General features: G+C 53.4%; 1 protein-coding gene across 4 annotated transcripts in view; it reads left to right on the top strand.

The window, feature by feature from the left end:
- Window positions 1–20,995, top strand: part of TLN1 (talin 1) — a 183,152-nt gene that overhangs the window by 83,203 nt on the left and 78,954 nt on the right. For 3 of the 4 annotated variants that reach the window (XM_039543113.1, XM_039543112.1, XM_039543114.1), the window contains 3 exons: window positions 19,537–19,634; window positions 20,064–20,193; window positions 20,629–20,781. In XM_039543113.1, coding sequence (XP_039399047.1) covers window positions 19,537–19,634; window positions 20,064–20,193; window positions 20,629–20,781 — 381 coding nt within the window. The remainder of the gene's footprint in view (window positions 1–19,536; window positions 19,635–20,063; window positions 20,194–20,628; window positions 20,782–20,995) is intronic. The other variant, XM_039543115.1, reaches the window with a different exon arrangement.

Genomic DNA, 20,995 nt, shown 5'->3' with positions numbered 1-20,995 from the left:
AGGAAAGGGGGAAGCCCAGTGCTGGGGCGGCTGTGGGTGGGGGGAGAGCCCAGGACTGGGGCAGCAGGGGAGTACAGGGGGGAGCCCAGGGCTGGGACGGGGGGCAGCCAAATTTTTTTTTTGCTTGGGGCAGCAAAAAACCTAGAGCCAGCCCTGCCGGGTTCCCCCAGCCACCGGAGCACCGGGCCCTTTAATTTGCCCCTGAGGACTCCCAGCCACCTCTTCAGCTGGGAGCCCCTGGTTGATTTAAAATAAAGTATCACCTCCCCACCCCCAACCTTCCTTTTTGGCCCACAGCTGTTTTGGTGGGGCGGCGCTGGGGAAGGAGGGTTTGTTTCCGCAGGGCTGGGTGGCCCTGGGGCGGGGTGTTTCTGCGGGGCCGGGAGGTTTCGGCTCTCAGTTGTTTTCTTTGGAGGAATGTGGCCCTCGCCGCTTTACGAGTTGTGCAGGCCTGCCTTACACGGTATATCTGGTAAGATTAATTGCACTTTTTATGATATTGTTGATACCAATATTATAAGTGTCTCCCATATTCCATACAGCGTCACAGATGTTTTCTTATCCAAAGGGGGTAAATGGCCAACACGATGGCAGATGATGATCAACATAAAATAGTGCACATTGAAGGGAAAAATATGAATTCATCCTACACCTGACAGTGTTCTCGGTTACCTGAGTCAGCTCAGGAAAGGGCTTCACTGTAGAGAAAACACACACTCTAAAGCAATGGTTCTCAAACTTTTTTTTTCATGGACCACTTGAAAATTGCTGAGGGTCTTGGCAGACCATGTAATGATCTTTCCAGATGTTAAGTATCAGAGGGGTAGCCGTGTTAGTCTGGATCTGTAAAAGCAACAAAGAATCCTGTGGCACCTTATAGACTAACAGACGTTCTGCAGCATGAGCTTTCGTGGGTGAATACCCACTTCTTCAGATGCAAGTGGTGGAAATTTCCAGGGGCAGGTTTATATATGCAAGCAAGAAGCAAGCTAGAGATAACGAGGTTAGTTCAATCAGGGAGGATGAGGCCCTGTTCTAGCAGTTGAGGTGTGAAAACCAAGGGAGGAGAAACTGGTTCTGTAATTGGCAAGCCATTCACAGTCTTTGTTTAATCCTGAGCTGATGGTGTCAAATTTGCAGATGAACTGGAGCTCAGCAGTTTCTCTTTGGAGTCTGGTCCTGAAGTTTTTTGCTGCAGGATGGCCACCTTAAGATCTGCTATTGTGTGGCCAGGGAGGTTGAAGTGTTCTCCTACAGGTTTTGTATATTGCCATTCCTAATATCTGATTTGTGTCCATTTATCCTTTTCCTTAGAGACTGTCCAGTTTGGCCGATGTACATAGCAGAGGGGCATTGCTGGCATATGATGGCATATATTACATTGGTGGACGTGCAGGTGAATGAACCGGTGATGGTGTGGCTGATCTGGTTAGGTCCTGTGATGGTGTTGCTGGTGTAGATATGTGGGCAGAGTTGGCATCGAGGTTTGTTGCATGGGTTGGTTCCTGAGCTAGAGTTACTATGGTGCGGTGTGCAGTTACTGGTGAGAATATGCTTCAGGTTGGCAGGTTGTCTGTGGGCGAGGACTGGCCTGCCACCCAAGGCCTGTGAAAGTGTGGGATCATTCTCCAGGATGGGTTGTAGATCCCTGATGATGCGCTGGAGGGGTTTTAGCTGGGGACTGTATGTGATGGCCAGTGGAGTCCTGTTGGTTTCTTTCTTGGGTTTGTCTTGCAGTAGGAGGCTTCTGGGTACACGTCTGGCTCTGTTGATCTGTCTCCTTATTTCCTCGTGCGGGTACTGTAGTTTTGAGAATGCTTGGTGGAGATTTTGTAGGTGTTGGTCTCTGTCTGTGGGGTTAGAGCAGATGCGGTTGTACCTCAGTGCTTGGCTGTAGACAATGGATCTTGTGGTGTGCCCGGGATGGAAGCTGGAGGCATGAAGGTAGGCATAGCGGTCGGTAGGTTTTCGGTATAGGGTGGTGGTAATGTGTCCATCAATTATTTGCACCGTGGTGTCTAGAAAGTGGACCTCCCGTGTAGATTGGTCCAGGCTGAGGTTGATGGTGTGGTGGAAGCTGTTGAAATCGTGGTGGAATTTTTCCAGAGTCTCTTTCCCATGGGTCCAGATGACGAAGATGTCATCAATGTAGCGTAGGTAGAGAAGGGGCGTGAGTGGATGGGAGCTGAGGAAGCGTTGTTCCAGGTCAGCCATAAAAATATTGGCGTATTGTGGGGCCATGCGGGTGCCCATGGTGGTGCCACTGATCTGGAGATATATATTGTCATCAATTGTCATCCCATTGTCATCCCATCTTTTATCCATCCCATCTTTTATCCATCTTTTATCCTCAGACACAACTATTTCAAATTTGGCTCTCAGTACTGTGAGAGACTGGGCACAGGCTGGCTGCCTGGCAGCTCTCCCTGCTCTGCTTCCCAAGCTGGGCTGCCTCTTCATGACATGCTCTTGCTTCTGTCTAGCTCGTGTGCCCTCCCATCAAGAGTTACATGTTGCCTCTGGGCTGAGGAGGAGGAGCAGCAGCAGCAGCAGAGCCATAAGCACCAGGGCAGCTGCAAACGAGAGCCTCAGGGAACATCTCATGGCAGCCAGGCTCTGGGGACAGGGGTTGGCTCCAGAGGGCATCACCAGCCAGTGCCAGGTTCCTTTGAGAAGAGGCAAGAGCGGGTCAGGGTGCAGCTCAGAGCTGCGCCGCCCGCCCTGCCTGGGGAGAGCCCAGCCATGCAGAGGGTCAGGGAGCAGGGCAGGGACGGCTTTTGGGCAGCCAGCCAGTGCCCCAGCTCCCACAGCACGGAGAGCCAGGGGTCTGAGCAGGCCGGGCGGCTCCCACCAGCTTCTGATCTGCTGGCTCCTGGCAGGAGGTGACAGTTTTCAAAGGGTGGGGCGCATGTCACTGTTTAAAAAATTGCTAAATGGAAGACAGAAATCTGGGGGTCATGTGACCCCAGGGGGCCTCCCCACAAGTCTTCTCTAGGAGGCCCAAACATGCTTTCTCGCCCTAGGCACTAAAATGCTTCGCTGTGGCTCTAGGGGAAAGTGCTGGGGAAGGGGACTGGACTGGACTGAATAACACAAGGATCAGAATGTGGAGGAGGCTTGGAATTAGTTTCTGCAACTTTGCTTAAAGTATCTGAAGCCTGCATCCCAAGCAAGGGTTACAGACCAAACTGGAGGAGCAAGCCCCTCAAACAGGTTATTAAGAAAAAGCCAAAAGCCTACAAGGAATGGAAGATGGGAGGGATCAGCAAGGAAAGCTACCTCTTGGAGGTCAGAAAGTGCAGGGGAAAAACTGCCAAAAGCCAAGCAGAGTTTTACCTGGAAAAGGAAATTAAAACCAGTAGCAAAAGGCTCTATAGTCATATATTTAAAAAAACAAGGAAAGGAGTGGGACCCCTAAATACTGAGGATGGGATGGAGAGCAAAGACAATCTAGGCCTGGCCCAATGCCTAATTGAATATTTTGCCTCAGTTTTTGGTGAAGGTAATGAGGAGCTTGGGGGCAGTGGCAGGGTGGCTAATGGAAATGAGGATATGGAAGTAGAAATGACCATATCTGAGGTGGAAGGCAACTCAAACTGCTTAATGGGATCAAATCAGGGGGGCTGGTTAATCTCTATCCAAGAATATTGAAGGAACTGGCACATGCAATTGCAACTCCCAATAGCAAGGATTTTCAATGACTCTCTAAGCTCAGGTCAGACCCTATGACCAGAGAATTGCTAACATAGGACCTATTTTTAAGAAAGGGGGGAAAAGTGATCAGGGATCTACAGGCCTCAATTGTACGCAAGGTCTTGGAGCAAATTTTGAAAGAGAAAGTAATTAAGGACATAGAGGTAAAGGGTAATTGGGCTAAAATACAACATGGTTTTACAAAAGGTAGATTATATCAGACCAACCTGATCTTTTCTTTGAGAAGATAACCACTGTTTTCAACAAAGGAAATGCAGGAGGTCTAATCTACCTGGATTTCAGTAAGGCATTTGATACAGTTCCACACGGGAAATTATTAGTTAAATTGGAGAAGATGGAGATTAATATGAGAATTGAAAGGTGGATAAGGGACTGGTTAAAGGGGAGACCACAACAGGTCATACTGAAAGGTGAACTGTCAGGCTGAAGGGAGGTTACTAGTGGAGTTCTTCGGGGATCAGTCTTGGGATAAATCTTATCCAATGTTTTTATTAATGACCTTGTGTGATGGAGTAGGAAGCACAGACTGTCTGTGCGGGGGAGGGGAAAGCCAGAGGTTTAGGTGAGTGTCAGGAATTCAAAGGGTGAGCTGAGCTTGGCCTGGGGGAGGGGAGGTGACACCTCTGGCCAGGGGAGGCAAAGGAAGGAGGCGGAGGAGAGAGGAGGGGCCGGAGAGGACTGGGAGACGAAAGTGGGCTGAAGAAGAGAGGGGAGCAGGGAGACCGAGCTCTGATCCCCGGGGGGGGGCTGTGAGGCCCCCCAAGATGGACCTAACCGGGGGGATCTGGTTATCTGGGCCTGCAAGACCTGTGTTGGACTGTGTTCCTGTCGTCTAAATAAACCTTCTGCTTTACTGGCTGGCTGAGAGTCCTGGTGAATCGTAGGGAGCACGGGGGTGAAGGGCCTGGGTCCCCCACACTCTGTGACAACTGGTGGCAGCGGTGGGATCGGCGGCACCCCGTGGACGGCGCTTCCTGCAGTAAGTGACTGGGGAGCAGTAAAACGAAGGGGCGATTAACCCCTGGGAGAGTGTGGCCAGAGAGCAGGACTTTGCAGTAACAGGGTCCCCTGGGGGATCACAGCGAGCGATCCCCGGGGCGGAGGAGTCTGCAGCTCGACCCTGGCAGAGAGGGGGTGACCTCAAGGACTGGCACACTAGGGGTCCCCCTGGAACCCGTGGGGAGTGGCGAACACCCCAGCCTGCGAGTGGCCAGCAGGAAGATGTATTCCCAGAAGCGCAAGTGTGAGCTGGTGGAGCTGTGCAAGCAGGGGGGGCTGCGCCATGGGAAGCTCACCAAGGCCCAGCTGATTGCCCGGCTGGAGGAGAGAGATCGCAGGAATGAACCGGTCCCTGTCTCTGAGGGAAGCAGCTGGGCAGATGCAGCGCAGGCCCCAGTGTCTGTACCCGCTGGGAGTGGCCAGTCGGCGGATGAGGGCTCCTCGAGACCCCCCCACCCCTAGGCCTAGGGGGAGGGGGAGGAGGAGCCCAGCTACGGAGGGCACCGTGACCCCCCCAGCCAGCAGGGGATCGTCCCGGCGACGCTCGGCCTCCGTGGAGCACAGGCGGCTGGACTTGGAGAGAGAGATACAACTGAAAGAGATGGAGGAGCGTAAGGAACAGAGGGCATATGAGGAAAGACAGAGGGAACGGGAGGAGAAGCAGAAGCAACGTGAATTTGAGGACAGGGAGAAGCAGCGTGAACATGAGCTGGCCATGGCCCGGCTGAAAAGCAGGGAGGCCCCGGCTGCGGTGAGTGAGGGGGGGCCCAAGCCTACAAAGAGCTTCGATAAGAACTTCCTGGCCCCGCGTAAGGAGGGGGAGGACATAGACACCTTCCTGACGGCCTTTGAGAATGCCTGTGAGCTGCACCAGGTTGACCCTGCAGACAGGATCCGGTGCCTCACCCCCTTACTGGACTCCACCGCCGTGGAGGTGTACAGCCGAATGAAAAGCACAGAAGCGGGGGACTACAACCTGTTCAAAGAGGCCCTACTCCGCGAGTTTGGGCTGACCCCGGAGATGTACCGGAAGAGGTTCCGGAGTCAACGTAAGACCCGGGAGGGCACATACCTGCAACTGGTCAACCGGGCGCAGGGGTATGCCCGCAAGTGGACGGCTGGGGCCCAAACTAGAGAGGACCTGCTTGACCTAGTCGTACTGGAGCACCTGTATGAGCAGTGCCCGTCGGACCTGAAGCTGTGGTTAATGGACCAGAAGCCGGAGAATCTGCAGCATGCAGGCCGGCTGGCCGACGAGTTTGTGGACAGTCGGGCAGGGGATGGCAGGGAGGCGTCTCGAAGGAGCAGGTCTGCCTCGACGCAGAGAGAGAGTCACCATGGGACCTCCCAGAAGGAGCCGAGGGAGGGCCCCCACCAAAGGGAAGCATCTGGCGTCAGGTCCAGCCGTCCCCCTCGAGGGGACCCACGAGACATGGGCTGCTATCAATGTGGCCAACCGGGCCACGTACGGGCCCAGTGCCCCAAGCTCCGGGACAAACTGAGCAGACCAACCCCACACCGGGTCAACTTGGTAGAGACCCAGCCGGATGAGGGGCAGCGTTCGCAGGAAAGGGGGGCGGGCCGCGTACCCCCTGCGAAGGAGGGAGGGGGGCCCCGGGTTGACCCCTCCGAGGGGCTGGATGCTCCCAGCCCTGAGTTTGGGGTTTACAGGGTGGGCACGGGACTACCCCTCCGGAGCGAGTGCCTTGTTCCCCTGGAGGTAGACGGGAAGGAGGTCACTGGGTACTGGGATACGGGCGCAGAGGTGACGCTGGCCCGGCCGCAGGTGGTGGGCTCAGATCGGATGGTGCCCAACACCTACCTGAACCTGAGGGGTGTGATCGGGACCCCATTCAGGGTGTCTGTCGCGGTACACCTAAAGTGGGGACAAGGAGGGCCTCAGGGCGTGGGAGTGCACCCACATTTGCCCACGGAGGTGTTAATGGGGACCTCGAGGACTGGCCAAGTAACACCCAGGGTACCCTGTCCGTGAACCGTAGTCAGGGTCGCAGGGCTCTGCACCCTGACCCCGGGGAAAGTACTTTGGCCGAGACACCGGACCCTGACCCGGTAGGGAGGGAACGCCCAGGGACAGGGCTCAGAGAGGCTGTGGCCCCAGACCCAGCCGGTGAGAGAGAACAGATCCCCGCCCCTGCCCCAGCGGCTGAGTACCAGGCCGCGGTGCGGGAAGACCCCTCCTTGCGGAGGATAAGGGACCTGGCCAACCTCGGGGGGGGACAGACCATGGGACGAGGTGGCCGGAAAAGGTTCCTGTGGGAGAAGGGGCTCCTGTACCGAGAATGGGCTCCCCCAGGGAAGATGGAGTCAGGGGGGATCAGGAGGCAGCTGGTGGTACCCCAGGAGTATCGCTGCCAGCTGCTGTGCCGGGCCCATGACATTCCCCCCTCAGGGCACCAGGGAGCCTGGCGTACCCAGCAGCGGCTGCTGCAGAACTATTACTGGCCTGGGGTCTTTGCCCATGTCCGGCAGCACTGCCGCTCCTGTGACCCCTGCCAGAGGGGGAGGAAGGCCCGGGACAGGGGGGAGATGGCTGTAAGGCCCCCGCCCCGCCCTGAGGAGCCTGTCCGGAGGGGGGCCAGGGTCAGAAGGGGGGCTCTGAACCGAGAGAACCCGAATCACAGCCCCCCAGACTGGAACGTGGGGAGAAGGCCCCAGCCCAGGGTGCACCCCAGGGGTATTGGGGTGGGGAAAGGGCGCGGGCGGCATAAGGTTGTAGGTGGGTCCAAACTTCCCCGGGTCACTGGCTGGAGTGACCCCGCTCAGTTCAGTCTCGGAGGGGGGAGAGGTGTGATGGAGTAGGAAGCACAGACTGTCTGTGCGGGGGAGGGGAAAGCCAGAGGTTTAGGTGAGTGTCAGGAATTCAAAGGGTGAGCTGAGCTTGGCCTGGGGGAGGGGAGGTGACACCTCTGGCCAGGGGAGGCAAAGGAAGGAGGCGGAGGAGAGAGGAGGGGCCGGAGAGGACTGGGAGACGAAAGTGGGCTGAAGAAGAGAGGGGAGCAGGGAGACCGAGCTCTGATCCCCGGGGGGGGGCTGTGAGGCCCCCCAAGATGGACCTAACCGGGGGGATCTGGTTATCTGGGCCTGCAAGACCTGTGTTGGACTGTGTTCCTGTCGTCTAAATAAACCTTCTGCTTTACTGGCTGGCTGAGAGTCCTGGTGAATCGTAGGGAGCACGGGGGTGAAGGGCCTGGGTCCCCCACACTCCGTGACACCTTGTCACAAAAATTGGGAATGTGCTACTAGAATTTGCAGATGAAACAAAATTGGGAGGGATTCCCAATACAGAGAAGGACCAGACTATCATACAAGAAGATCTAGATGACCTTGAAAACTTTGAAAATGTAAGTAATAGAAATGGGGTGAAATTTAATAGTGCAAAGTGCAAGGTCATGCTGCTGGGGATATATCAGATGAAAGGGAGATGAGGAGGAAGACCCAGGTGTATTGGTCCGTCATAGGATGACCATGAGCTGCCAGTGTGATGTGGCTGGGAAAATGGTGAATGCAGTCCTAGGATGTATCAGGCGAGGTATTTCCAGTAGTGATAGGGAAGTGTTACTTCCATTATACAAGGCATGGGTGAGACCTCATGTGGAATAGTGTGTGCAATGCTGGTCTCCCAGTTTGAATTCATCTCTCTAAAGCATGGAACAGGTGCAGAGAAGGGCTTCTAGGGTGATCCGAGGAATGGAAAACCTACCGTATGAGAGGAGACTCAAGGAGCTTGGCTTGTTTAGCCTAACCACACGAAGGCTGAGGGGAGATATGATTATTGTCTATAAGTACCTCAGAGGGATAAACACCAAGGAGGGAGAGGAGTTATTTAAGTTAAGTGCTAATGTGGACACAAGAACAAATGGCTATAAACTGGCCATCAGCAAGTTCAGGCTTGAAATTAGACAAAGGTTTGTAACCATCAGGGAAGTGCACTTCTGGAACTGCTCCCCTGAGAAGTGTGTAGGGGCAGAAAACTGAACTGCCACGACTGAGTTTAATACGTTTATGGACTGCATGGGATTATGGGATGTGGGCCATCGGTGACTGCTGTTGGCGAATATCTCCAGCGGCTAGAGATGGGACTCTAGTTGGGTAGGGCCCTGAATTAATACAGAGAATTTTTTTCCTGGTGTCTGTCTGGTGGGTCTTGCCCACATGCTCAGAGTCTAATTTCTGTATTTGGGGTCAGTAAGAAATTTTCTTCCAGATCAGATTGGCAGAGACGCTGGGCCCTTTTCGCTTTCCTTTTCAGCATGGCCACGGGTCACTTGATGGTTTAAACTAGAGTAAATGATGGATTCTCTGTAACTTGAAGTCTTTAAATCAAGTTTTGAGGACGTTAGTGACTCAGCCAGAGGTTAAGGGCCTTTTACAGGAGTGGGTGAGTGAGGTTCTGTGGCCTGCAATGTGCAGGAGGTCAGACTAGATGATCATAATGGTCCCTTCTGGCCTTAAAATCTGAGTCTAACTTCCAGGCACTGGATCGTGTTTTACATTTCTCTGCTAGACTGAAGAGTTCTGCATACTTATAGACCGGGGTCGGCAACCTTTCAGAAGTGGTGTGACGAGTCTTCATTTATTCACTCTAATTTAAGGTTTCGCGTGCTGGTAATACATTTTAACGTTTTTTAGAAGGTCTCTCTCTACAAGTCTATATATTATATAACTAAACTAGTGTTGTATTGTAAAATAAACAAGGTTTTCAAAATGTTTAAGAAGCTTCATTTAAAATGAAATTAAAATGTTGATCTTACGCCGCTGGCCCGCTCAGCCCGCTGCTGGTCTGGGGTTCTGTTCACCTAGGCCGGCAGCAGGCTGAGCGGGGCCTGCGGCCGGGACTCCAGCTGGAAAGGGTCTGGCAGCCAGAACCCCAGACCAGCAGTGGGCTGAGCGGCTCAGCCCACTACCACTCAGGGGTTCCATCTGCCGGCTCCTGCCAGCCGGGATCCTGGCTGCCGGACCCGCTCAGCCTGCTGCCGGTCTGGGGTCCTGGCCCTGCCCACATACAGTGGATACCTACCTTCTCCCTGGTTCTGGCCCATTCTCTTCCTCTCTCTGCACCGAGCTGAGGGTGGGAGTGCACTGAGCACAGGGCTGGGGGTGAAGGGTCGGGACAGGAGCTAGAATTCGGGAGGGCGCTCGGTTGGAGCAGGAGGTTTGGTTGTGGGGCACTTACCTGGGCAGCTCCCATTTGATGTGAGGGGTGCAGGTGGGAATGGGGGTGTGCGCAGGAGCTCCTGTTTGGTGCTCAGGGTGGGGGTGGGGAAGTGGCGGGTCATGGGGTTGGGGGCTGGGTATGTGGGGGTGCAAGAGTCAGGGCAGAGGGCTGAGGGCAGAGGGCTGGAGTCAGGGCTGGGGGCTGGGTATGTGTGGGGGGTGCAGGTGTCAGGGCAGAGTGGGGGCTGGGTATGTATGGGGGTGCCAGAGTCAGGGCTACGCTTGTGGGGGCGGGGTATGAAGGAGTCAACCAGAGGGCTGGGTGTGTATGTGGGAGGTACAGGGCTCAGGACAAAGGCCTGGGGGGAGGGGTGTGGGGCTCAGGGCAGAGGGCTGTGTGTGTGTGTGTGGGGGGGGATGTCAGGGCTCAGGGGAGAGGGCTGGGTGACTGCCCCCCTGCGAACTCCCAACCCCCCTGCTCCTTGTCCCCTGACTACCCCCTCCTGGGACCCCTGCCCCCAACTGTCCCCCAGGACCCCACTCCCTGTCTAAGCCTCCCTGCTCCTCGTCCCCTGACTGGCCCAACCCCACACCCCTGCCCCTAGACAGAGCCCCGGGACTCCCATGCCTATCCAACCACTCCCCGCCCCCTGACAGGACCCCCAGAACTCCCGACCCATATAACCCCCCCCAGCTCCTTGTCCCCTGACCACCACCTCCAGAGACCCCCACCCTAACTGCCCCCCCAGGACCCTTCTTGCTCCCTGTCCCCTGACCCCTATCCACCCCCCAACCCCTGACAGACCATGGGACTCCCATGCCCCATCCAACCCCCTGCTCTCTGACTGCCCCATCCAGAGACCCCCGCCCCAAACCACCACCCCCCCACCGGGATCCCACGCCCCAACCAACCCGCCCTGCTCCCTGTCCCCTGACTGCCCCCACCCCTTATCCAACCCCCCCCCGCCCAGAATACCGTACCATGAGGCTCCACGCAGAGCCAGAAACGCTGCCCTGCGGGAGCACGCAGCCCCACCCCTCAAGCGCTGTGTGCGCTGCGCGCGCAGCGGCAAAGCTCCGGTTGAGCGGGGAGCATGTCTGCCTCCCCGCAGAGCCAAACACTGCCCCACGGGAGCGCGCAGGGTGTCATGGCTCTAGGGGAGGGGAGAAGGGGGGAGCGGAGGGCAGAGGAGAGCAGGCCAGGATTTTTAATGGCACGCTGGAGTCCCGGCAGGCCGCAGCGTGCCATTAAAAATCAGCTCACGTGCCATAGGTCGCTGACCCCTGTTATAGATCAAGTCCCCCCTTAACCTTCTCTTTGTTAAGCTAAGTAGATTGTGTTCCTCGAGTCTGTCACTACAAGGCAGGTTTTCTAACCCTTAAATCATTTTTGTGGCTCTTCTCTGAACCCTCTCAAATTTTTCAACATGCTTCTTAAATGGTGGACACCAGAACTGGACACAGGATTCCAGCAGTGGTCACGCCAGTGCTAAATCCAGAGGTAAAATAACCTCTCTGCCCCTACTTGAGATTCCCCCGTTTGTGCATCCAAGGATCGCATTAGGCCCTTTTGGCCACAGTGTCGTTTCCACCAGAACCCCAAAATGTTTTTTGGAGTCACCGCTTCCCAGGGTAGAGGGCCCCATCACGTGAGCATGGCCTGCATGCTTTGTTTCTAGATGTACACGTTCAGCCATATTAAGATGCGTATTGTTTGCCTGTGCTCATCTTACCAAGTGATCCAGATTGCTTTGTGTTAGTGACCTGTCCTCTTCATTATTTACCACTCCCCCCAATCTTTGTGACGTCATCTGCAATGTTTCTCCATTAGGATTTTGTTTTCTTCCAGGTCATTCATAAAAATATTCAATACTATAAGGCCAAGAACTGATCCATGTGGGACCCCATTAGATACGCACCCATCTGATGATGATTCCATGTTTACAATTGCATTTTGAGACCTATCAGTTAGCCAGCTTTCAATCCATTTAAGTGTGCCATGCTAATTTTATATTGGTCTAGTATTTTAATCAAAATGTTGTGGTACCTATTCAGATGCCTTCCAGAAATGTATTACATCAGCACTATTACCTTTATCAACCAAAATTGTAATTTCATAAAAAAGATAATTACTTTGGCAAGATCTGTTTTCTATAAACCCATGTTGATTGGCATTCATTGTTATATTCCTTTAATTTTTTATTAATGAGTCCCATATCAGCTACTTCATTATCTTGCCTGAGATTGATGTCAGACTAACAGCCCTATAATTACCCGTCATCCCAGTTACCCTTCAAGACTTCTTGAACTTCCCCTGTGTTCCAAGACTTATTGAAAAATCAACATTAATGGTCCAATGAGCTCCTCAGCCAGCTCTTTTAAAACTCTTGGATGCAAGTTCTCCAGACCTGCTGATTTAAAGAAGTCGGCTAACTGTAGCAGGTGCTGTTTAATGTCCTTGTGAGATACTAGTGCAATGGAAAGAGTGTTTTCATATTATATGACCGTATCGTTTTTTACCAAATACAAAGAGAAAGATTTATTGAACACTTCTGCCTTTTCTGCATTGCTAGTATTGATAATTCTGCCATTTCCATCTAGTAATGGCTCAATACCATTGTCAGGGGTTTTTTTTTGTTCTGAATATACTTTTAAAAAATCCTTCTTACTGTCCTTAACTCTGCCATAGATTTCTCCTCATGTCCCTTTGCTTCCCTTACCAATGTTCTTATCACTTACATTTCCTGAGAACCCTGGGACAGTGAGTTTCCTCAATCCAGGGACCCTGCTTTCTTTCCCTCCAGTAACGGACCCCTCTTCTAAAGGAAGTGTTTTTGACTCTGTGTTAACCCCGCCCAACTTTCCAAGCCTCATGCCCTGAGGCTGAAGGAGACCTCACCATACCCTGATAAATGGGGAAAGGGGTAAGCCCCTTAGCGAAGCTGCTGCCTTGACCAGTGTACCGCAGGGTGCCCAGTCACCCCCCTAGTGATGCGTCGTCTGTCTGGGACTCCCATGAGTCTCCTGACGTGCCCCAGCTTGTCACACTTGCAGCACGTTACCCCTGGGACTTCACGCTTCTCGTCCCCAAACTGTTTCTCCTCAGTCCGTGATTCAGCGTTATCAGCCATTGTGGTCTCTGGTATCTGAGACCCAGTGTCCTTCGTAGCCCAGCCCTCCCAGGTGCCAGCTAGTAATCCCCATTGTCTCTGACACCCACGGGCAGACCTGCCCACAGTACCCGCCCCCAGCTGGTGGGGCCATCTGACTCCTTTTCCTTTCCTGTATGCAATGGCTGAGCTTGTCTGGTTGCTGTCATGGTGGCCAGGCTTTCCGCCCAGCCAGGGTTGTCATTGCTCCATGTGCCGATCTGGGATATCGGCCATCTCGCGCTTCAGACAGTTGTAAGCATCGCTCTGCGTTGTCATCGGCCTTGATGGGCCCCACTCCTAGAACATGTTGTAACAGTGAACACTCCCTGCTGAAGGGCTCCCTGGCATCCAGTGTGGAACCAGTTACATCTCTGCCTCAGTTTCCCCTAGTGGACTTTTAGTAAGCTCAGTGAGGCTTGTACACAGTGAACAATCTATACAAGGGCTCTAGTTTATTGAATCAAGTGCCAGGCGTGGTAGGGAAACACGCCTGCTCTTTCTGCTGTCAGTCCTCAGGCTTCTCCACCCCCTGGGCTCTGCAGTCCCTGCCCTGTGGCCTCAGGAGAGCCTGGAGAGCTCTGTAGTGCTGTCCTCTGAAACATCCCGTCTGTGTGCTGGGGCTGCTCCTTTCCCCGGGAGCCCCTGGGAGTAGCTGCTTACCTAGATCCTCGTAGTTTCCTTTCCCTGTTCTAGGCTCCCGCCTGAACCATCCTAACTCTTTCTGAGGCCCAGGTGTTCCTGAGCTGGCTGCCAGCTACTTCTCCAATCAGCCATCCACAGGTGGATCTGGCTTGGCTTGTTCTCCTGAGCAGAGCCTGACACAGGTGCCTGCCCCTTCAGAGGGCCTCCCCAGGACAGGCCTTCACTCCTGCTGAGGCTGATAATTTGACCTGGCCCTAACCCTGCAATACCTCGCGGTGCCTCTGCCCAGTTCACAGAACCGTGGGGTTAGGAGGGGCCACCAGGGTCATCTCGTCCAACCCGCGGGCAAAGTACAGGATTTGTTGTATCTAAACCACCCCAGACAGACGGCTCCAGCCTCCTTTTGAAAACTTCCAGCAAAGGAGCTTCCACAACCTCCATAGGCGTCTGTTCCATTGTCCTACTGCTGTAGTTTGAACCCACTGCCTCTGTCCTGCCCCCTTTCTCCATCTTTCTTATGGCAGCCTTTTAACTGTCTGCAGACCGCTGTCATGTCCTCCTTAATCTCCTCTTTTCCAAGCTAAACATACCCAGTTCCTTCAGCCTTTGCTCATACGGCTGCATTCCATCCCTTTGATCATCTTTGTCGCTTGCCTCTGCATCCTTTCCAGTTTCTCTACATCCTTTCTATACAGTGGTGACCAAAACTGGACACACAACTCCAGCCTAGCAGCGCCAAATAGAGCGATACTATCACTTCCTGTGACTTACAGGCTATAACTCTGTTAATGCAGTCTAAAATTGCATTTGCTTTTTTTTGCAACAGCATCACATTGCTGACTCATGTTGAGGTTGTGATCCACCACAGCTCCCACGTCCTTCTCAGCAGTGCTGCCGCCAAGCCAGTTTTACCCCATTCTGTATTTGCACACTTGGTTTCTCTTCCCTAAGTGTAGCAACTTAATTTGTCTTTGCTGAATTTCATTGTGTTGTCTGTAGCCCACTTCTCCAGTTAATCAAGATCCCTCTGAATTTTAGCTCTATCCTCCTAAGTGTTGGCAACCCGCCCTAGCTTTGTGTCATCTGAAAATTGGATCAGGATGTTCTCTCTTCCTACATCCAGGTCATTAATAAAGATGTTAAACACTAGACCCAGAACAGATCCCTGTGGAATCCCACTTGAGACCTCCTGACATCTTTCCATTAGTAGCTAATCTTTGTTTGTGGTTGTTTAACCAATTACGTAGCCACATAATCGTAGTTCTGTTGAGCCTGCATTTCTCCAGCTTCGCTATCAGAATGTCACCTGGGACTGTGTCAGAAGCCGCGCTGAAGTCCAGTTACACTATGTCCACTGCATTCCCCCAGCCACCAACCCAGTTACCCTCTCAAAGCAGGAATCAAGCTGGTTTGGCAGATGTGTTCTAGGTAAATCCAGGCTGCCTGCTGGTGATCACCCTCCATCCTCCCGGTATTCGCAACTGAATGTTTTATACAAGGCTCTAGTATCGAGGTCAGGCTGACTGGTCTGTTGTTCCCCGGCTCCTCCTTTTCCCCTACGTTAGCCCTTCTCCAGGCTTCCTGGACCTCTCCCGTCAGCCACGAGCTTGTACCTATCGTTGTCAGTGGCTCCGAGAGTTCTTCAGCTAACTTGTCCAGTACCCTGAGGTGAATAGCATCCGGCCCCGCGGATCTGAATTCATTCAGATTGGTCAGAAGAGCTGACGTGTTCTTTACTTGGCCTGATCTGCATCCTTTCCCCTTTATTGTCTGTGATAACTTTGCTAGTCATCTGGTCACCTGTTATTTTTTGTGAGAGGACTGAAGCAAAGTAGACATTGAGCAGCTCTGCCTTCCTCTCATCTACCATGAGCAGCTCATCTTCTCCACTGGGCAGTGCGCACACACCCTCCATGAGTGTTCTTTTTTGTCTGACAGATTTGAAGAACCCTCCCCTTCCTGTTGTCTCTAACATTCCTTGCTTTGTAACTCATTCTATTGCTCACTTTTTCTCATTTCCCTTTAGCTGGTGCACAGGCCACATGATTCCCGTCCAGTTAATTTTGAGAATAAGATTTTGCCACAATCTGGGTTTGTTACCGCTTTCCTGATGCCATCTCTTTCCTGGCCAGTCTTTCCTGGCTGTGTATATCTAGGTAGTTCCTGTTTCTGGTATGGGAAGAGAAATCACAGGCTATTTTGCCTTAATTATGCTGTCATTTCGGGTTCCCCGCCACCTTCCCCCTGGTGGGTTTTATTACTGCAGGGTACTCACTAGATTTCTGAATTCCCCGGCATTTGTTCCCCTGCAATCTGAGCCCTTTGTGCAGCGGCATTCTGAGATGATCTGTTCTTCGCTGTGTTTAATTCAGTCAGCTTGGGGTCAAAGTGCCCAGCTTCCCTCTCGCTGTCCTTCTCTCAGGCAGCTCCTCGCTACCCATAGTCAGGGCTCGTCCTGGCTGAGCTCCTTGTGATCTGCACTTGCTACGTTTTCTTCTGTGGAGTTTTCTTTGAGAAAATAGATGAAGACAAGACAGATCCTGGTAACTTTCATGCCATTTGGGATCCTGTCAGAGGAACGATGCAACAGCCACTAGACTAGATGAGCAAAGTGCCAATGCCTCAGGAACGCCTGATACTGATGGAGAGCAATTGAGGAGATCATAGAATCTCAGGGTTGGACGGGACCTCAGGAAGTCATCTAGTCCAACCCCCTGCTCAAAGCAGGACCAAACCCAACTAAATCATCCCAGCCAGGGCTTTGTCAAGCCTGACCTTAAAAACCTCTAAGGAAGGAGATTCCACCACCTCCCTAGGTAACCCATTCCAGTGCTTCACCACCATCCTAGTGAAAAAGTTTTTCCTAATATCCAACCTAAACCTCCCCCTCTGCAACTTGAGACCATTGCTCCTTCTTCTGTCATCTGCTACCACTGAAAACAGTCTAGATCCATCCTCTTTGGAACCCCCTTTCAGGTAGTTGAAAGCAGCTATCAAATCCCCCCTCATTCTTCTCTTCTGCAGACTAAACAATCCCAGTTCCCTCAGCCTCTCCTCATAAGTCATGTGCTCCAGCCCCCCAATCATTTTTGTTGCCCTCCGCTGGACTCTTTCCAATTTATCCACATCCTTCTTGTAGTGTGGGGCCCAAAACTGGACACAGTACTCCAAATGAGGCCTCACCAGTGCTGAGTAGAGGGGAATGATCACATCCCTCGATCTGCTGGCAAAGCCCCTAATTAGACAACCCAAAATGCCGTTAGCCTTCTTGGCAACAAGGGCACACTGTCGACTCATAACCAGCTTCTCGTCCACCGTAACCCCTAGGTCCTTTTCCGCAGAACTGCTGCCCAGCCATTCGGTCCCTAGTCTGTAGCAGTGCATGGGATTCTTCCGTCCTAAGTGCAGGACTCTGCACTTGTCCTTGTTGAACCTCATCATATTTCTTTTGGCCCAATCCTCTAATTTGTCTAGGTCCCTCTGTAGCCTATCCCTACCCTCCAGCGTATCTACCACTCCTCCCAGTTTAGTGTCATCTGCAAACTTGCTAAGGTTGCAGTCCACACCATCCTCCAGATCGTTAATGAAGATATTGAATAAAACCGGCCCCAGCACCGACCCTTGGGGCACTCCACTTGATACCGGCTGCCAACTAGACATGGAACCATTGATCACTACCCGTTGAGCCCGACCATCTAGCCAGTTTTCTATCCACCTTACCATCCATTCATCCAGCCCATACTTCTTTAACTTGCCAGCAAGAATACTGTGGGAGACCGTATCAAAAGCTTTGCTAAAGTCAAGGAATAACACATCCACTGCTTTCCCCTCATCCACAGACCCAGTTATCTCCTCATAGAAGGCAATTAGGTTAGTCAGACATGACTTGCCCTTGGTGAATCCATGCTGACTGTTCCTGATCACTTTCCTCTCCTCTAAGTGCTTCAGAATTGATTCCTTGAGGACCTGCTCCATGATTTTCCCAGGGACTGAGGTGAGGCTGACTGGCCTGTAGTTCCCAGGATCCTCCTTTTTCAAAGATGGGCACTACAGTAGCTTTTTTCCAGTCATCCGAGACCTTCCCCAATCGCCAGGAGTTTTCAAAGATAATGGCCAATGGCTCTGCAATCACATCCACCAACTCCTGTAGCACCCTTGGATGCAGCACATCCGGCCTCATGGATTTGTGCTCATCCAGTTTTTCTAAATAGTCCCGAACCACTTATTTCTCCACAGAGGGCTGGTTACCTCCTCCCCATACTGTGCTGCCCAGTGCAGCAGTCTGGGAGCTGACCTTGTTCATGAAGACAAAGGCAAAAAAAATCATTGAGTCCATTAGCTTTCTCCACATCCTCTGTCACTAGGTTGCCTCCCTCATTCAGCAAGGGGCCCACACTTTCCTTGACTTTCTTGTTGTTGCTAACATACCTGTAGAAACCCTTCTTGTTACTCCTAACATCTCCAGCTAGCTGCAACTCCAAGTGTGATTTGGCCTTCCTAATTTCACACCTGCCTGCCTGAGCAATACTTTTATATTCCTCCCTGGTTATTTGTCCAATCTTCCACTTCTTGTAAGCTGTTTTTTTGTGTTTAAGACGAGCAAGGATTTCACTGTTAAGCCAAGCTGGTCGCCTGCCATATTTACTATTCTTTCTACACATCGGGATGGTTTGTTCCTGCAACCTCAGTAAAGATTCTTTAAAATACAGCCAGCTCTCCTGGACTCCTTTGCCTCTCATATTATTCTCCCAGGGGATCCTGCCCATCAGTTCCCTGAGGGAGTCAGTCTGCTTTTCTGAAGTCCATATTCTGCTGCTCTCCTTTCTTCCTTGTGTCAGGATCCTGAACTCAACCATTTCATGGTCACTGCCTCCCAGGTTCCCATCCACTTTTGCTTCCCCTACTAATTCTTCCCTGTTTGTGAGCAGCAGGTCAAGAAGAGCTTTTCCCCTAGTTGGTTCCTCCAGCACTTGCACCAGGAAATTGTCCCCTACACTTTCCAAAAACTTCCTGGATTGTCTGTGCACCGCTGTATTGCTCTCCCAGCAGATATCAGGGTGTTTGAAGTCTCTGATGAGAACCAGGGCCTGCGATCTAGTAACTTCTGTTAGTTGCTGGAAGAAAGCCTCGTCCACCTCATCCCCCTGGTCTGGTGGTCTGTTCAGACTCCCACCACGACATTACCCTTGTTGCTCACGCTTCTAAACTTAATCCAGAGACTCTGTATAATTGGCTACCAGCAGCCAAAGCTAGAGTGGGGAAGCCGGGCAATTCGCTAACGCAGAGTCCATCCGTCCTTGACACAGAACTCGGCGAGAGGGAGATGCTGTGTGTGGGACTTGCGTGGTAGTCGGAGGGTGGTCCTGCTCTCTCTCCCACAATGGGCCATGCGGTGGAGGGAGCTCTCTCCACGTCTGCGCACCTTCAAAATTCAGTGCAAGTTTTTACCTCTGTTTGTAATGGTTGTGGGTCTGGCTGCCTCCGCTCCCCCCTCCATTGCCTGGACACCTCAGCACACACCTTATTCTCCATTGCATGTTAGACATTCAGGTGGGAGGATCCAAATCTCTACACAATTCCACCCTCCTGCATCTCCTCACCCTGTCCCCCTCGGCCTCCCCGTTCTGCCAAAAGCTCCTTCACCTCCCCCAGTCTCTTCTCTGCCGTCGCCCTCCTGCCCGCCAGAACAGCCTCTCCATCCATCCCTGCACCTCTGTAATGCAACGTTCTCTTAGGAGAGATGTGCACTGGGGGAGACTGGGCTGGCTGGGCCAGGGAGCTGAGGGGCCCATGCTGGGAGAATGGGGACCCAGGATCATGGGCCTGTGCGGAGAGAGTCTGCTCTGTTTTTCAGCCAGTGATTTTGGGCTGTTCCTTTCGGATGAGGACCCGAAGAAGGGGATTTGGCTGGAAGCTGGGAAGGCTCTGGACTACTACATGCTCCGCAATGGGGTAAGTGCCCAGTCCCCGCCCTCGAGTCCCCACGCATCTCTCCCCAAGCTCTGGGCTGTGACGTGCCCTGCAGTGCGGTACGTGCCTCTACTGCCCGCAGCCCCAGTGCAAGGGTTTTAGAGGTTTTTAAGGCCTGGCTTGCCAAAGCCCTGGCTGGGATGATTTAGATGGGGATTGGTCCTGCCTTGAGCAGGGGGTTGGACTAGATACCTCCTGAGGTCTGTGCAACCCTGGTAGTCTATGATTCTATGCTCTGCCGTGCCCGGTGCAGCCTGTTCCATAGCCCTGGGTACTCCCTCCCATCTCCCTGGCATGGCTGTTCCTCGGGGGTGAGCAGGGTTCCCTGGTATAGAGGGGAGGGCATGGTGACCACATGCCCCTGCAGGCGTGCCCGGACGCTGGCGCTAACACTGAGCGCCTGTGCTGCAGGACACCATGGAGTACAAGAAGAAGCAACGACCGCTCAAGATTCGCATGCTGGATGGGACGGTTAAAACAGTCATGGTGGACGACTCCAAAACGGTCACGGACATACTCATGACAATCTGTGCCCGGATTGGTAAGGGACGGAGCACCGCCCAGGCCAGAGCCAGGGGCAGGATGGGAGGGGGCGATGTCTGGCTTGGAGAGGTGAGGGGGAATGAGGCGACGGTGCCTGGCTGTCGGGGGGTGAGAGGGTGGGGAGGGGGCATTGCCTGGCATGGGGAGAGGGTGGGAAGGGGCGTTGCCCGGCCTGGGGTGGCGCGGGGGCAAGAGGTTGGGGAGGGGGCATTGCCTGGCTGTGGGGGGTCGGGGAGAGTGGGGGGCAGTGCCTGCATGCAGGTAGGGGGTGCTGTCGTTCAGGGGCACTGCCCAGGCAGGGGGTGTCTGTGTCCCATAGGGCGTATTGCAGGGAGGCTGAGTTGGAAACGGGGAGCTCCGTGTTCTTGGGGGGTTCCCCAGCCTGTGGCTGCCATGCAGGCAGTGACAGGCACTGCGCTGTCTGCCCCTGCAGGCATCACCAATCATGACGAGTACTCACTGGTGCGGGAGATGATGGAGGAGAAGAAGGAGGAGATCACCGGCACGCTCAAGAAGGACAAGACCTTGCTGCGGGATGAGAAGAAGATGGAGAAACTCAAGCAGAAGTTGCACACGGACGATGAGTGTAGGGATCTGCCCTGTGCTGGGGGCAGGGGGGGAGCCAGCCCGCACTGCGGGCAGCGAGTGGGCAAGTGGGCGCCATGGGGGGAGGTCAGTCCCGGGGGTGGCCGGCGCTGTGGATGGAGGGAGGTTGCGGTGGGAGTGCGGGGGTCGCCCCTGCATAGTGTCTCTCAGTGCCTTGGGTCAGTCAGTCTGTCCCTCCCAGCCCCGCGCCCTGG

This window comes from Mauremys reevesii, linkage group 6, assembly GCF_016161935.1.
Source record: "Mauremys reevesii isolate NIE-2019 linkage group 6, ASM1616193v1, whole genome shotgun sequence".
NCBI lineage: Eukaryota > Metazoa > Chordata > Testudines > Geoemydidae > Mauremys > Mauremys reevesii.
Note: the sequence above shows the minus strand (reverse complement) of the source record. Positions and strands in the feature narration are given on the sequence as shown.